Here is a 17,041-nt window from a genome sequence, read left to right as displayed (position 1 = left end):
AAAATGCCCTATCTTATAAAAAAAATACTGTTTTCATAAATGGAGTACTGACCTCTTTAATCTGTGACTTTGACAACATGCCGCAATATGGTCTCCAGTTCCTTTTTATGATACCAACTACTCTTCCAGATGGTTTTGCATTGCTCGGTTTGACATTTTTTAGCTGTAATAAACCATTTACACAGTTTAGACACTAAACCATTCACAGTATATGCTTGTAACTTTTATTTTTGAAAGAAATTGGAATGTAAGGACAGTATTTAACCTGTATGTGTTCCCAGCAAGCACAGAGCCTCTTAGAACATTCATATTATTTAGAAAGCAGGGCAGGATAAGCTTTACTTTTTTTGCCATTGGTCATACATAGCCTCACTGCATTTATAAAATATTCAATAGCTGGATTTGCCTCCACAGGTGCTGCATCAATCACTTTCTGCTGATATCTGGATTTCTTATTCTTCACTGGAAAATACATGTTTTATCCATTTGCTTTAATTAGTTTTAAATATTTCCAATTTTCAAATGGAGACCTTATTAATAGTTCATCATTGATTCCTTTGAAAAGGCACAATGCACTCTATTCAGCTTGCTCTTTGCCACCAAAGTCTGCTATATAGACCACAATAAAATACATTTTATGTGCAGAATCCATACACCACGTTTGTCAGAACATAGTCTAGGTTTTTAGGGGACAGTTACTTGGTAAGGAAATAAAAAGCAATTGCAAATGTTTATGGAGATCTCAACAACACAGCGAATATGTTATTTACAGAAGGTTCTTGGATTAAGGAATCTGCATTTAAGATAGCAGTCAAATCACCAAGGGTGATCGAAAACCAACAGCTACTAAATCTGTATTGCTTTAACCAAGATTTTATTTGGAAAAACAAAAATTGGAGGTCATATAACCAATTTGTGAAATTTTGGATGAGTATAAGGTATGAAGATTTTTAAAAAACTAGGCTGTAAAACTAGAAGCTATAAAAGAAGGAACATTCAGGATAAAATCTTATTTCAGCTTCAATAGCAGAAGTGACAAGTTTCTTTGAATTCTATAATAGGAACTGGAACACCCAATGATAGACTTAAGTCAAAAATCCCCCCTTTTTTTTGTTTACCGTAAAATCCATTTCTCTGACATTCATTGACGGACACAGCTTCAGATCTTCATAACTGTTGGGTTATACTGTCCTCTACAGGAGTAGGACACTAGGAAGAAAAATGTCTGGCTATGCCATGGGGCCGTCCCAGGGGGTATACTTCTCTTTCTGCTATAGGCACTCAGTTTAGTTACAAGTAGTGTCAGAAGAATTACAACTCCACAGAGGGATAGGTGCTGTGTCCGTCAATGAACATCAGAGAAATGGATTTTACAGTAAGTCAAAAATCCCATTTTCTCTTTAGTTCATTGACGGACACAGCTTCAGATCTTCATAACCTTTGGGAAATCCTAAAGCAGTGTTAAACATGAAGGGTAGGAACAGCAAAAAAATTCCCAAGGCTAAACCGTAGCCAACCAGGCAACAGGATCTCACCAAAACAACTGGAGCCTACCTGAAAAAGGGGGAGGGGGGGGGGTGAAGAACCACCTTATCTCTGTGAATCAGCAGGTAAGGTGAACGACAGGATAACCCCACCAGTTTTGACACCCTGCGCGCAGAGGTGATAGCCACGTAAAAAGGCCACCTTCTGGGACAGTGTAAGCAGTGGAATCTCTGGAAGGTTCTCAAAGGAAGGCTTCTGGAGGACCAAAAGCACCAAATTGAGGTCCCAAGGTGGCAACGGGGCCCGCACCGGAGGAACCAAATGTCGGACATCCTGAAGAAAGATACGCACCAGGGAGTGTGTGGGCCAAAAGTCTTTGGAAGAAGACCGCCAAAGCCAACACCTGGCCCTTGATGGTACTCAAGGCCAGTTTCTGTTCAACCCCCCATTGAAGGAAAGTCAAGATCCGAGCCACCAAGAAGGAGCAAGGATGAACCCCAAGAGACTCCCACCACGCAATGCATGCGGCTTTGATCGGGTCTTCGGCTTTCCCAAAATATCAGCAATATTGGAAACCTCCGGGGCCGATACCCATATATCGGGAAAAGTGCATATCGGCCCTCGATAATCGGTCGATCCCTAGACAAGAGTGAAACTCGATCTTGTAGCCGGACCAAATGACTTTGTGGACCCACTTGTCTTGTACCAGGGAAGTCCACGGGTCTGGAAACCAGCAAAGATGTCCCCCCCCCACCCCCGATACGGGTGAGGGCGCACCTTCATGCTGAAGGAGCCTTGTCCACGGGTCTGGAGAAGCCCGCTCTCGGCTTGCCAGACCAGGTTCATTTGGATCCTCCAGAGGAGGCCCTGAAAGGCTTTGAATCCTTGTCAGTCAACCCTGAGGAACGAAAAAATTTCTCATGAGCTGAAAAGGAAGGCCCACGTCTACGACGAAGTTCCTTGCCCTTAGTAGCCTGCGGAAGAAAAAGGTACTCTTCCCCACTGTGAAACCTTTTATGATGTCATCCAGGGTAGCTCCAAACAGGTGATCTCCTTGAAAGGGAAGATCAGTCAAGGCCTTTTTAGAAGTCTGGTCCCCAGACCAGCATTTGAGCCAAAAGACACGTCGAAGGACCACTGCCTAAACAGAGAGCTGAGCCACTAGGGGAGCCGCATCCAAAGAGGCAGCACAGAAACTGCAGCCCCTGTACCAGCTTTTCCGCCAGCTCAGCAAAGGCAGGGGGGAGCTGTTCTTTCTCCGGGTCACAACGTAAAAGCTAAGCCCACTAGGTCAGAGTTTGCAACACCAGGGCAATGGTGAATACTGGCCTCAGTGCCGAACCAGACAGAGTGTACATATTGCGGGTCACAGACTCAGCCTTCCTGTCAGCTGGATTCTTTAAGGCTGGGGAGTCTTCAACCGGAATCATGGTTGCCTTGTTCAATCTGGAAACCAGAGGGTCCACCACTGGTGGAACAGTCTACTTCTTAAGAAGGGACTCCTTAAAGGGGTAACGCTTAGTAAAGCGCTTAGGGACCCCACGGGGATGCTTTGGTCGTCCCCACTCTTTAGTGACAATTCTGTCAAAATAGGCAGGGAAAGGAAACACCTTTGCCATTCTAGATGGCTTGTGAGTGCCAAAGGGAACCTGCACCTCTGTCCCAGCTGTATCCTCAATCTTCAAGGTCTCATGCAGAGGTACAATCAGTACTTCCACCAGCGCCCTTTTGTGCGCAGTTTCAGACGTGGTGGAATCGTGTTCGCTATCAGAGGATTCCGGGCGCGTGGTTGCAGACCCAGCAGGGTGACCCACGTTCACGACGCCCAAATCAGATTCAGGTTCAGACAGAGGAAAGCGGGGGAGGGCGTTTCTTGCTAGCCCGTCGCCCGAAGACCACCTCCACCTGGGACACAAAGGACTCCAGGACTGTCATCAGTGCATCAATGGATGGTTGGGACCCGAAGGGCCCCGCAGCCTCAGAAAGGGGATCAGGTGGGGAAATGTGACCCCACAAAAACTGTAACACACTGCAAGGGTCAACCTCCACCGGGCTTGCAGCACCACCCAGTCGCCAGGCACAAGCACAAAGCAATCCTCATCAGAGAGGGAGAGAACCCCACCAGACTCACCACCCCAGGCACCTGAGGCCACCAGGATAATCTGCACTCCACACACAGGGCAATCAGGAAGTGAAAGGATCCACCTACTCACCATACCAGGAACAAGGCGGGCACCGCTCCAGACAGAACCCCTTTCCATCAAAATGGGGGCGCTTACAGCCAGGTGGAATGCTGCGACTTGGGCCGAGACCCTGTCGTATGCGACCTCATGAGCCGTTTAACTCGCAGGCCAGCCCCCGTCCGGTGGGGCTATGTCACGGCCGACCTAGCATGGAGCTGAGATCTGTGCGCGCTGGCCACACTGGGGTGACCAGTGGATCTAGATTATCCAGCCTGTCGTCCAGTCCGCCAGTTAGTTGTAGATCTCACAGGAAAAACCCAGGAGAAAAAAAAATGTCTATCTAAAAAGAAAAAATTACCAGGACCGAAGATCCCAGCAAGGAACTAGGTCCTTACTCCTGACTAGGCAACAAAAAAAAACTTAGTGGCTTTAGCAGGGAGAGGGAGCATACCCCCTTTGACTCCCCATGGGCGTAGCCAGACTTTTGTTCTGCCTAATGTCCTACTCCTGTAGGGGCCAGTATAGCCCAATGGTTATGAAGCTCTGAAGCTGTGTCCATCAATGAAGAAAAGAGAAAAAACATTTTTGGTTTAGCTGTAAAATCCTTTTCTTGAAATATATGATGGGACACAAAACATCTTTATAGCCATGATGCATGATGGTAGGGTTATTGCTGCCACCTTCAGGGCACTGGACACTGGCAACAAAGACAGGAAATCCCTTCCTGGGTATATTTCCTTCCCAGCTAGATAAGGTTTCAGCTTTTGTAGAAAGCCATGAACCACATAGGAAGAGGGGCAGGAATTCTTCCAGATGCCTGCTCATTTCAGTATCTCCACCAGTAGGATCTCCCTCTCTCCCATTATGCGACGAGACCAGATCTTGAGACTTTGGTACACGTCTACAGCTGCAAATGCTGTAAAGCAATGGTGCTTTGAAATAAGGCTTTGAGGTGTTTGCCAAAGTGCCAAATACTGAGACCTCATCCACTGGACAAGCAAGAGTCTTATTGAGAAAGGAAACTCACAAAGCCTGAGATATATGCTGGCCTTAGATATACATTGACCCTAGGGTTCTTTGGGCGTAGATTCTTTAGAAGAATAGTCTCTTTCCCTTCTACCAGAGAAAAAGACGAGAGGGAACAGACAGACTTGACCACAACCTAAGACACTAGCAAAATAACTAAAGCCTTGCCTAGTAAAAAGGGGTTATGCCTGGGAGGGGTCTGCCTGTCTTTTTTGCAAGTGTCCAATCACCTGAAGGTGGCAGTATAACCCGATCATCACGAATATGAAGATGCTCTTTGTCTTGTGATGTACAATAAAAAAAAAAAAAAAACTTGCACTTTCTAGTACATGTACACCAGCAGGTCAAAAGTTGCCCAGCCCCCCCCCCCATTACCCCCCTAAATACCTACATCTGGCACCATCCCCTTATAGGACTGTACATGCACCCAACGATGGCTGAAGCCTCCTGTGATCCCTACAGGCCAGCCAGTAGAAATATAGTGGTAGGCACTTGGGCACTAATGTCCCATAGACTTTAATGACTATATGATAAGAGCAGCTGCTTTAGACATTCTGAATATTGCTGAAGCAGTCTGTCAAGAAAACATGGGAGCAACACACCCTCTACTTCAAAGTAGTTTATAAGTGTGGTGAAAGAAGCAGAGAAATGCCAGCGAATTCAGGTATCGTGTGTCCGAATTTAAAACAAGTTTAGTTAACCAAAACGATCTCCCATTTGGACTATAATACATTGAAAACAAAGAACAATGAATAAGCAACATTTCTGCTCATGATCAAATTAGTCTGTGTCTAGTTAAACAATATGATTTCATGCTTAGATAGCCACAGCTTTTTACTCACAAGCCAACAAACTGGCGCCTTTCCTGTTAAACAATTGAAACAGAAAACAGTAGAGATGACAGAAAATATTATTCCTTAACGACACAGCTAAATGCCAGATATCTAACCCTTTAGATACAATTGAAAGATACAACTAAGCTCCAGCACTGCATAGCATAACAAATTCACAGGTACCCTGACTCAATCTACCTAAACTATGCCCTGAGCAACTAGCCTTCTTATCCGAACTTTTTACAATAGCTCATATAGAACGAGTGATCAGGAAATACCAATGTCCAGGGCCTTACGGCTTTAGCAAAGAGTATAAAAAGACATTTACAGATATCCTTGCATCACTCTCTCCAATCAGGCAGCAACTACAGGCCAATTTCCCCAACAATCATTACACACTCTTACTACCATGATCCCCAAACCAAGAAAAACCCCAAATAGACTCTGCTATACCCTAAATTCAGGTATTAAAATATATAAATAATTGCTCGCTAACAGACTTCTTTTCATTATAGAAGTTGGATTTGTAGCTGGTCATCAAGTCCCAAATGGTACTACCCACTTTATTGATCCAATCCAGTGGGTTGGCCACTATTTAACGCCTTCTCTGCATCTATCTTTGGGAGCATGAAAAGGCATTTGACAAGGTGCACTGGTATTACCATAGACAAGTCCAAATCAAATTTAGCATCACTGGTCCTATAGGATTGGCTATTACAGCACTCCATGCCTCTCCCAATGTACTTGTCTGAAACTCTGATGCACACTCTAGCTGTTTAACATAACTAATTGCCCAAGACAAAGCTGCCCACTTTCATTCCTAATATCTGCACTACTTATCGAACGCCTGGGAGAAACTATCCGTTTTAACTAAGATCTTTCTGGCTTGTTGGAGGATGGCACAGAGCATAAAATTGGACAATCAGGATGATATTTGAATCTTCATAAACTCTAAAATATCTAATGGTTCTACAAGATTTTCTCAGAGGGTATGCAAAGTGCTTTCTATGCATAATTAGCTGAAAATCGCTTATGTTTCCAATGCATATTTTGCTTAAACTAAGAGTCATATATTTTCCTTTCTCCAGAGCAAGACCTTCACAATTTCTATACCTAGGTATAAATCTAACATCCCCTGGGTGCAACTTAATTAATGCCAAATTACACTGCACTACTAGTGAAAAAATACTAAGCTATGAAGAGAGTTGTTAAATACATCGTTATCTACCACACATGCTACTTTCACTCTCTCCCTATCCCAATTCTGCCAAAGTAGCGAACGAACCCGTATGGACAGTTTCATCAGGGGTATTACAAGCAGCAGACAATCTTTATACAGCTTTAAATCACAAGCCGGGATGGGAGCCCCTGGTGTAACCAAGTATTACAAAGCAATGCTTCTGGATTACCTTAAACCACATATGCCAAAACACAAGGCCCGCCAGGTCACAAGGCTGAATCCAGCCCGTCCGGTGTTGTCATGTAGCCCTCACACCCAGAACTCTATTTGGCCACCTCTTGCTCTCGCCCTTGGCTTCCACTCCCCACTGTCACTAGTAAACACAGAAACCTTCTGTGTTTACAAGGGACAGATATACTTTCAGTGGCTCCCAGAACCAACAGATCCCTGCATGCACTCATGGCGAGGACAGATCTCCAGAATCTGAAAAAGAGAGGGAGGTACTACAGCTGGGTCATGTAGAAAAGAGAGATGCAAGGAAGCTATGGAGGGGGAATAATTTGGGGTTGTACACTGTCTAGCGCACCCCTAAACCCTACACTCTGCATGCAGCACACCCCTGGACTCTGCACTCTATACATGCACTCCTGAACCCTGCACTCTGTGCATAGGGCACCCCTGGAAATACACTGTGTACATTGCACACCCCTGAACTCTGCACACTGTACGTAATGCACTCCTGAACTCTGCAAGATGTACGTAGCACACTCCTGAACACTACACTCTGTATGTGATGCACTTGTGAACTCTGCACGTAGTGCACTCCAGATACAACCGACTCTTTGAAGGCAACCAGACTGCTGATGCAGCCTGCTATGAAATAGATTTTGACACCCCTGCCATAAAAAATGGTGGACCCTATCCTCCACTAAACAATGGACACAAACTGAATAGGATGCTATTTCTGCTAGTTTCAACACATTATTTAACTTACAGTAAAATAAACTAATATAATAACTTCCCTAGACCTGGCATGTGGTACCTGGAAAAACCAATTGCATTATTGCTGTTGAGGATATTTTGCTTTGTAAATTTTGTAAGGGAAAAAAAATAAGTGCCTATTTAGATTTGTGTAGAACAAAGCAAACACAATTTTGCCTTTAGTCATCAACAAAAGGAGACTGAACAAAACTTTTTCCAATATAACTCAACTAAAGGCTGTTACACACAAGCCCAATATCGGCTAGTTCAACAGAAACAAGCCAACATGCATCCCGTGTGTACAGCAGCCTGTCTGGCTTCTGTCAAATGAGCATGTTGAAAAACTAGCATCCAATCACTGATCATTGTGTACTGGTGGGGGGGTCAAGTCTCCCCGTCAGAACACAAAAGCTCAGTGGGGGAGATGCACATTGCTTTGTTAGTACGGGGACCTCCTGCTCATTTGAACGTGCACCTAGCTTAAGAGTAAACAAGTTACTGTAAAGTGCTAATTCAGATCAGCTTCTTCCTTTTACTGAAAGGCCAAGACACCTCATTTTCAGGTTTATTTAGCTTTGCATGCTACATAAAAAGTACTAATTGTTTAAAATACCATTTTTTCTTTTTCATCTACAAATTCAATATCTTCATTTTCACCATCATCTTGAAGGACCACAGAGGATGGAGCCACCCAATTCTCTTTTTCCAAGAGCTGCACAGCAACAATGTCTTCATGCATTGCTCGGTTTAGGTTTCGTAACCCTTGTAAGATTATCTGCAAAAGTATATAGAAATCACGTAATGCATTAGGTTTGTATATAGCAGCCACTTTCTCTCTGTCCTTTTTACTATACGTATACATTACACCTGCAGCCATTTGAAGAGTTTTCTTGCAAGATGAATCACAAAACATTTTCTATTTGCAGCTTATTGCACCCATATGACCCCCAACAAAATTTTGGGTTCCAAACAATGGAAGTAAGCATTACGCACAAACCATTTTAAAAATTATATTTAATCCTTCCCAACCATTCTCCTGATTAGAATATGTTGTTCTATACTGTTGTAATAGGATTTTTCAACATTCAACCTTCTTTTTCTACCCATTGCAAACAGTTAACATGGCAAGCTCCCATTATTTAGCAAAAATGATTATTCTTTCAATGTTATTTTAGCAAAACAAATATTTAAAACTAAAGTATCTTTTTTTATCATAACACCTAACAAAGGACATACAAAGATCACAAGAAAACCTGCAATCCAAATACAACTATTTGATAAGTTATTTTAGTTAACATGTGTGTTAATACAGGGGCACAGTTTTCCTAGTGAAAAGTATAGAACAATGTACTATACAAATGAGCTGTAATACAAAGACGCGCATTTGTGTTCTTATACAAATACATAGGTAAAATTTAGGGAATGTATATGGTTACCTCTTTGTTCTCTATAGCATCTCCATGGACCCAAACAGTTCCTTCTAAAAAGTTGTCTCGACTTGCTCTGAATGTTCCTTGAAGGTAAATGCCAGATTTTATACCTTGCTGTAATTTAGACAAAGGAAGATGCTCCGAAAAGATAACTTTACTACTTTCCACTTCATTCTGGGAAATAAAAGTAGTGGACTGTCATTTTAGAAAAAAAAAAAACCTGAAATGCTTAACATCTGAGCAACATGCTAGTACTCAACATACCAAAGTTCTTAAAGGGTAACTCCACTCTCGTGGTGAAAAAAATCAGCAAATAAAGAAAAAACAATATGGCGTATTCTATTGCGACACAAATCATATTGCAATTGAATGTTATTAAAAATTACCTTTCCTTTTCAATCTGCAGCTGTTGTAATTTTCTGAAATTGCAATGCAATATGGCTACCTGAAGGTGTTCTGTACACAGAATGTGTACGGACCACACCCCCAGAAACATAATTTCCTGCTTGTGTGATTGGCTCACCAATTTTCCCAGAAGTCTGCCTAAGATACAAGTCAGATTTCTGGCATCCCTGCAACAAAAATGTAATTTTTGGTGAGATACTCCCAATAGGACCACGTCTAAAGGGATGAAGACCCAGCAGATTTCCTCATTACAGCCCTGCAGCTGCCACAGCTGATAGATAATTATGAAACCACTCCCATTAGACCCACTCAGCACAGAGGAACAAACAGGGATTTCTTCAGAATAACAAAAAGTAGGAATCTGCAACAAAGTTTGTGAATATCCCAGCAATGTACATAGATCACCTAGAGGGGAATGTTTTTTTTCTCAACAAAAGTGGAGTTACGCTTTAAATGATATATTATAACCAATAGCCATAAAAAGTCACCATTATTTTCACTTAAGTGAATATAATAAATATTCAAACGGATTACGGCACATTATTTAAAAGTTAAATAAGGTAAACGTTAAGAAGTAGCAGGATGAGGAATGTTCATTTCTAATCATCACACTAAGTGAGATCTACCTCACCACACAAATTTCAGAGTATTGGGTGGGGGGCAATCTGCATCCCACCACAAAAAAGAGGCATCCGTTCTAGGAGGTTGAAATATGCCTAATTAATGAATATGAAGCAATTAAGTTGCTGTGGAGTCCACGAACAAGAGTCTGTTGAGCAGTTATAAAACTGAAGATGTGTGGTAAGAGGCAGTCGAGTGCCAAGGTATCTACAGTTTGTAAGTGGAGGTGCAACAATCACATTAAAGGAAGTACTGAGAACAAAGGCAATGCAACCTTTACCAGTACTAAGCTGGCAAATGGAGTTAACTGGTAACAAAGGCCAAGTCTTTGTGGAGGCGAGGTAATCCTCAACCATCATGAAGGCAAATAGGGTATATCAAAACTCAAGAGTCAGAGTTGTAGGCCAGAGAGATCTGTGCGAAAATTGGGTCTAAGCAGTGAAGCTAACCTTCCCACATAGTGAGTAGTAGAGTTCCTATGACCTCGATCGGAGAAAATAGGGTTCTGGCTGTTCAGGTGTCCACCAGCATAACCTAAAAGATTTTCATGGGGAGCAAATAAAGGGTGCCAGGGAGAGCATGTTCATGAACATGAGGTAAGCGATACACAAAATGTCATGCTGAAGGAAATGTGAATAAAAATAATATCTAGAGTGGACCCAGAAAACCCAAAATAGTACAAGAGCAGTTTGGGAATAATCATCTCAAAGGTAACCTGGAATTTCAATATTCATGGTGTGAATAAGTCTAATAATATAGCACCACAGAGTTTAGTGATTTTTTTTCAGCAATGAAAGGGGTACATTGCAGTGTGAATAAGTGGGGAGTATAAACCATCACATTGCATTTACAATTACATTTAGAAAATCTCTCATGTGAGCGATATAGTGGCAGCTTAGTAGGAGACCAGGCAGAAGATTAGCTGATGCAGAAGATATAGTGCCAGGTCTACAGGAAACAAAATAAAGCTGTAGTAATTTGAACAGATGTTTTTAGGAGATGAAGAGACATGCATCCCTAAACGAAGAAGGATCAATGTGTAGGACTTTGAAAAGTCCTTGTAATTCTATTCAAAGGGGAAGGAGATGACCACCTTGTGACTGTAAGCAGCAAGAAGGTGCAGGAAATCTATCTTGTGAGGCAGCAAGTAGGAATTAGTAGCAAAAAGAAACAGAAAGAGGACAGCAACAGAGGTACTCTGTGTGTACCTCTATTAAAGCAAAGGGAAATAAATGTCCAGGGCTTCTTTATTCTAAGCTGTTAGCAGATGTCTCACCACCTCCAGCAGCTACCTCAACGTACTCTCCAAGGGAATTCCCAAGGAGAAGCTCACCTTTAAAAAGGCAAAAAGCCCCTTTCATTAACTAGGTCCACCTATTATGCTCCAAGCTATACACTGTTGTGCATATGCAGAAAAAGTAAGGACTTTCTTGAGAACCACGCTCTCCATGGCATCTACACAGATAGTGGGGCAGAGAGAAACAATTGTAAGTTTGTTGAAAAAATTTGATTTTTGTCTTACCGTAAAATCCTTTTTTCTGATGTTCATAGACGGACAAAGCTCCAGAATCTTCTTGACCATTGGGTTATGCTGCCCTCTACAAGGAGTATGACACGAGGCAGGAAAAAGCTTTACCACGCCTATGGGGCAGTCCCAGAGGGTATACTTCCACTTCCTGCTATGGGCATTCAGTTTAGTTGCAAGCAGTGTCAGAAGAAAAATAACCCAACTCAATAGAGGGGTGGGGGCTGTGTCAGTCAATCAACATTGGAGAAAAGGATTTTACGGTAAGACAAAAATCCAATTTTCTCTTTTGTTCATTGACGGACACAGCTCCAGAATCTTCTTGACCATTGGGACATCCCAAAGCAGTATCAAACGAGGGGTGGGAAAAAACAAAGAAGAAAAAAAAAAAAATCACAAAAGGCTAAACCTAGTCAATCTGGTAACATGGAGCTCAACCAGGAACAACTGGAGCTCACCTAAAAACACACACCCTCAAAGAGGACGAATCCTCTCAAACAGCAGCCTGCAAAATGTTGCGCACAAAATGCTAGCACATGTATTGTATAACATTTTGTGAAAGTGTGCACAGATGACCAAGTGGCTACCTTGCCAACCTGAACCACTGATGCCTGATGGCGTAAGGCCCAGGAGGAGGCACTATGGGCCCGTTTAGAATGCGCCTTAACAGGGAACGGAGGAACCTGACCCTTGATAGAATAGGCCTGCACCACTGCCTGTCTTGTCCATATGGAAATGGTCGAGGCAGACGCGACCAACCCTTTGCGATAAGCCATAAGGACAAATAGTAAGGCAGATTTCCTAAATGACTTGGTTGCAACAAGGTACACCCTGATCGCTCAACCCACATCCAGAGAGTGCAAGGCAATCCTCCTTAGGATGTTTAGGCTTAGGACATAGGGAAGGCAAAACAAAGTCTTCATTCAGATGGAAACCAGAAACAACCTTAGGAAGGAACGATTGACAAGGGTGAAGCACCACCTTATCTCTGTGAACCATTAGGTAATGTGAACGACAAGACAACCCTTCCAGCTTTGACACCCTGCGCGCAGAAGTAATAACCACCACAAAGGTTACCTTCTAATGTAAGCAGAGGAAGCTTGCAAATATTTCCAAAAGGTGGGTATTGGAGAACCGACAGCACCAAATTGAGATCCCACGGAGGCAATGGAGACTGTTCTGGGAGAGCCAAGAGGCGAACCCCCTAAAAAAAGGTGCGAATCAAAGGACGGTAAAAGAAGACCGCCAAAGCCGAAAACCTGGCCCCTGATGGTACCCAAGGCCAGGCGCTGCTCAACACCTCGTTGGAGGAATGCCAAAATCCGAGCCACCAAAATAGAACGGGATGAATCCCAAGAGACTCACACCAAGCAATGTACACCTTCCAAACGCAACGGTAAAATCTTTGCAGATGTAGATTTGCTAGCCTTTTACAATGTGGGAATCACCGATTAAAACAACCCTCTATCCTTCAACACCTGGCTTTCGACAGCCAAGCCGTTAAAGTCAGCGACTGTAAAGCAGGATGGAAAATTGGTTCATGGGCCAATAAATCTTCTCCGAGAGGAAGTTTTCAAGGGGCATCGGTGACCAGCAGTATCAGATCAGCGTACCAAGACCAGCGAGGCCAGTCTGGAGCCACTAGGATGAACAGATCCCTTCTACCTCGATCCTTCGCAGGAGACTTGGCAGAAGTTTTAGCGGGGGAAAGGCGTATATCAGTAGATACTGGCCCCAAGGAGACACCAGTGCGTCTGTGACGTCGGCCAGAGGATCCTGAGACCTTGCCACTATTCTCTGTACCTTCCTGTTGAGATGAAAGACCAACAGATCTACCTTGGGAGTTGCCCACTGGAAATACAGCTGAACCTTAGAATGCCGACTACTGCCCGAGCTGCCAGGACACTTCTTGTTCCCCATTGGCGATTGAAATACACCACGGCCGTAGTATTGTGCAAATGAATCCTTACCTGGCACACTTGAAGGCAATTTGTCCAATGAGCCAGACAAATCTTATTGCCTGAAGTTCCAGTATATTGATCGGTAGTCTTGACTCCCCCATAGTCCAAACCCCTTGAGCACATCTGTGCCCAAATGGTCTCCCCACCCAGACAGGCTTGCAACCGCAGGGACCACCGTCTAGTACAGGGAAAGGAAGGATTTTCCCTGTCGAAGCGCTGGAGAGCAAAGCCACCATATCAGGGACCCTCTCGAATCCAGGCTCAACAGGATCAGATTATCTAGAGAATGTGGATCCTTGTCCCACTTGGCAAGAATCTCCCTTTGCAGAGGCTGGAGTGGAACTGTGCAAACGGAACCGCCTTGAAGGTAGACACCGTTCGGCCCAGCACCCGAATGCAATTCCTAAAATAAGACCGACTGCTGAACAACAGGAGCCGAGTCGCATCCTGCAGCTTTGGATTTTTTGTTGCCCTGGAAAAAACACCCTGGCTGAAGCCGAGTCCAGAGTCAGACCTAGAGAGTCCAACTTGGTGGACGGAACCAGAGCACAGTTTTGGAAGTTCAATTTCCGACCAAACTCCTACAGAGTCCGCACAATAATTTCCAGGTTGTCCTTTAGAGCAGTGATCCTCAACCCTGGTCCTCGGGGCCCACTAACAGGCCAGGTTTGCAAGATAACTAAATTTAATCACAGGTGATCTCATTTGCTGCTCAGTGATTGCAGTATTCTAGTCTGCATCTCCCCAAGGTAATACTTAAAACCTGACCTGTTAGTGGGCCCCGAAGACTGGAGTTGAGGACCACTGCTCGCCGAAGAAGATAGCCAGGTACCCAATACCACAATCCCCTGCTGCTGCTACAATACCAACATCAAGGCCAACACTTTTGTGACCGAAGGGTAATGCCATGAATTGTTAATGCTCCTCACCCACGGCAAGAGGAGGAAACGCTAATGACCGACATATATTGGAATATGAAGGTAAGCGTCCCTTGATGTGGGGATGCCACTACTGTACAAATGAACTCCATTCGGAACTTCTGTACCCACACAAGCGGTTTAAAGCCTTGAGGCTCAGGATTGGACGTACCTTGCCTTCCTTCTTGGGAACTGTAAACAGGTTTGACTAGAAACCTTGAAAACATTTATTTGATTACCGGGACAATCACCCCTTGTAGTAGAAAGATTTGCATCATCCCGAAGAGACCCCACAGGCGACAAACGCAGATTGAAAGGAAAGAACCCCACTAGAGGATAAGACCAAAATGCGATCTTGTACCTGGACCGTATCAGCTCGTAGACCAACCTGTCTTGAATCAGGGAGGTCCATTGATATCATCCAGGAAGATGAAACCAAACCGGCGATCCCCCAAAAAGGGGAGAACAGATAAGGCCGTCTTAGAAGCATTTCAGCCATATCATGCGCCGAAGGATCACTGCTGTCAAGGACAGCCTAGAAACTAAGGGAGCCACATCCAGAGAGGCACCAAAGACAAACTTCAACCCCTGGACCGACTGGTCCACCAGCTCGCAAGGGCAGGTGGAAGCTGTTCCCCCTCCAGATCCTGGCACAAAAGCTTTGCTCACTCTGTTAAAGTATGGGACGCGGGCGCCCAGGCAAGGTACTTAGATGGTCCGCATCGCTTAAGAGGGGGGTGCCCTACGCAATAATGGTGGCATGCTGTCATAAAAAGAAGGTGACCCCCACCACAGCACCCCCCCCCTAAGCTGGCCGCATGGTTTAGTAGGCCGCAAGACACGGCCTAAATTTAGGTGGAGGCCCAGCCGCAAAGATCCCATCCAAGGGAAGGTGGGTGGCTACAGGACACTCACACAGGGGCCGCCCCCAGGGGCGCCCACTCGGCCGCAAGGCCCAGTAGGCCGCAATCCACAGCCCAGTAGGCCGCAAGCTGCGGCCTTAAATTCTGTGGGTGGCACGCCGCCTGGACACAAAGCCCACCAGAGCCTACCACCCACAACAACGGGGGAGAGGGCGGATGCCCAAACGGAGGGTGGTGGCTCCAGTCACCCTCACTTGGGCCTGCCAAAATAGCGTTCGGCCGGGAGGCTGCAAAGCGGTGGCCTAAATTTTCAGGCTAGGTCCGGCCGCATGTGGCGTGGACCCGCGGGTGTGAACCCATCTGCTCCCCCAGCCAAACAGCCAGGAGCCCTTAGAACCCCCCTGCCCAAGTCAAAAACCCCCAGGGTGACGAAGGACCCTTTTGTAACCCCCGCTGTACGCCGGGAGAAAATTGTCCCAGCAGCAGCCCCAAAGAAAGCCCCCCTTCACAGCACATGGCAAAAGCCAGCTCACAACCTCCAGGAAGGGAAGGCGGGGGCGTGAGGGATACGGTAGACTCACGGTAACCCTAGAGGGACTGGGGAGGAGGAGAATCTGGGGGTCCCTGTTCTAGAGGGGGGCCCACATCCACCCCAAAACCCTCAAGGGGGAAAGGGGGCACAACTACTTAATATACTGTGGAACGGGATGGACACCACTCCAGACAGATCCCCTCTCCATCGAAATGGGGGTGCCGATGGTCAGGAGGAACGCTGCAACTCCGGCCGTGACCAGGCCATATGCGTCCTCGCGAGACATTTGACTCACAGGCCAGCGCCCGTCCAGAAGGGCTATATCGCGGCTGACCTAGCGTGGAGCTGAGGACTGCGCGTGCTCGCTGCCTGGACTGGGGAGACCTTAAGGATCTAGAATATCCAGTCCATCTCCCAGTCCAGCAGTTGATTGTAGTTCTCACAGGAACAGAAAATAATAAAAGAGGAAAAAGAAATTTGATTTAAAAAAGGAAAAAATGCTAGGACCAGAGATCCCAGCATGGATTTAGGTTTTTAAAAAAAAACAATGCCTATACCAGGAAGTTGGAGTACACCCCCTGGGACTGCTCCATAGGCGTGGTAAACTACACCAGGGCTTTGGTCCTGAAGGCAATAAGTTCCAGGTGAGAAAGGCTTGAAAGGCAGCAGGGGGAAATCAGCACCTGTGTCAAGGAAGTAAGTGAGTGGAAGAGAGAGAGACCCGCTAGCTGTTCATTAAGTGGAAGACAAGTTGAAACATGGGCTGCTAACCCCCGTGTGGCCTGTCTGGCACCCTTACTTTGGATAAACCTAACCACTGTATTGGACTGAAGACTAGCAGTGAGCCTGCTGCTTAATTACCAATACCAGGATTTGGACTGTTTGTTTACTTTGGCTGCAGTAAGTGATTTTTTTTTTTTTTTTTTTAGCTGTGATTAAAATGAACTGTTTTGCTTTCCCAAACTGGCTACCCCAGGTTACATTTGGTGGAGGATACGGACAGAGTGTAGCCACAAAAGCCATTTGGAAGCATTTAAAGAGCCAGTACCAGGACTAACAGTTGCACATCCAGGGTCAGGACAGCACAAGCTCTGAAAAC

General features: G+C 45.0%; 1 protein-coding gene across 1 annotated transcript in view; it reads right to left on the bottom strand.

The window, feature by feature from the left end:
• DIS3 (DIS3 homolog, exosome endoribonuclease and 3'-5' exoribonuclease) overlaps window positions 1-17,041 on the bottom strand; it is a 138,329-nt gene that overhangs the window by 93,480 nt on the left and 27,808 nt on the right. Inside the window, exons 6-8 of the mRNA XM_082246330.1 lie at window positions 9,125-9,292; window positions 8,302-8,463; window positions 53-163 (exon numbers count right to left, since the gene is read on the bottom strand). Of these exons, the coding sequence (XP_082102456.1) occupies window positions 53-163; window positions 8,302-8,463; window positions 9,125-9,292 (441 nt within the window). The remainder of the gene's footprint in view (window positions 1-52; window positions 164-8,301; window positions 8,464-9,124; window positions 9,293-17,041) is intronic.

Source organism: Pelophylax lessonae (genome assembly GCF_965119305.1).
Source record: "Pelophylax lessonae genome assembly, chromosome: 2".
Taxonomy (NCBI): domain Eukaryota; kingdom Metazoa; phylum Chordata; class Amphibia; order Anura; family Ranidae; genus Pelophylax; species Pelophylax lessonae.
Note: the sequence above shows the minus strand (reverse complement) of the source record. Positions and strands in the feature narration are given on the sequence as shown.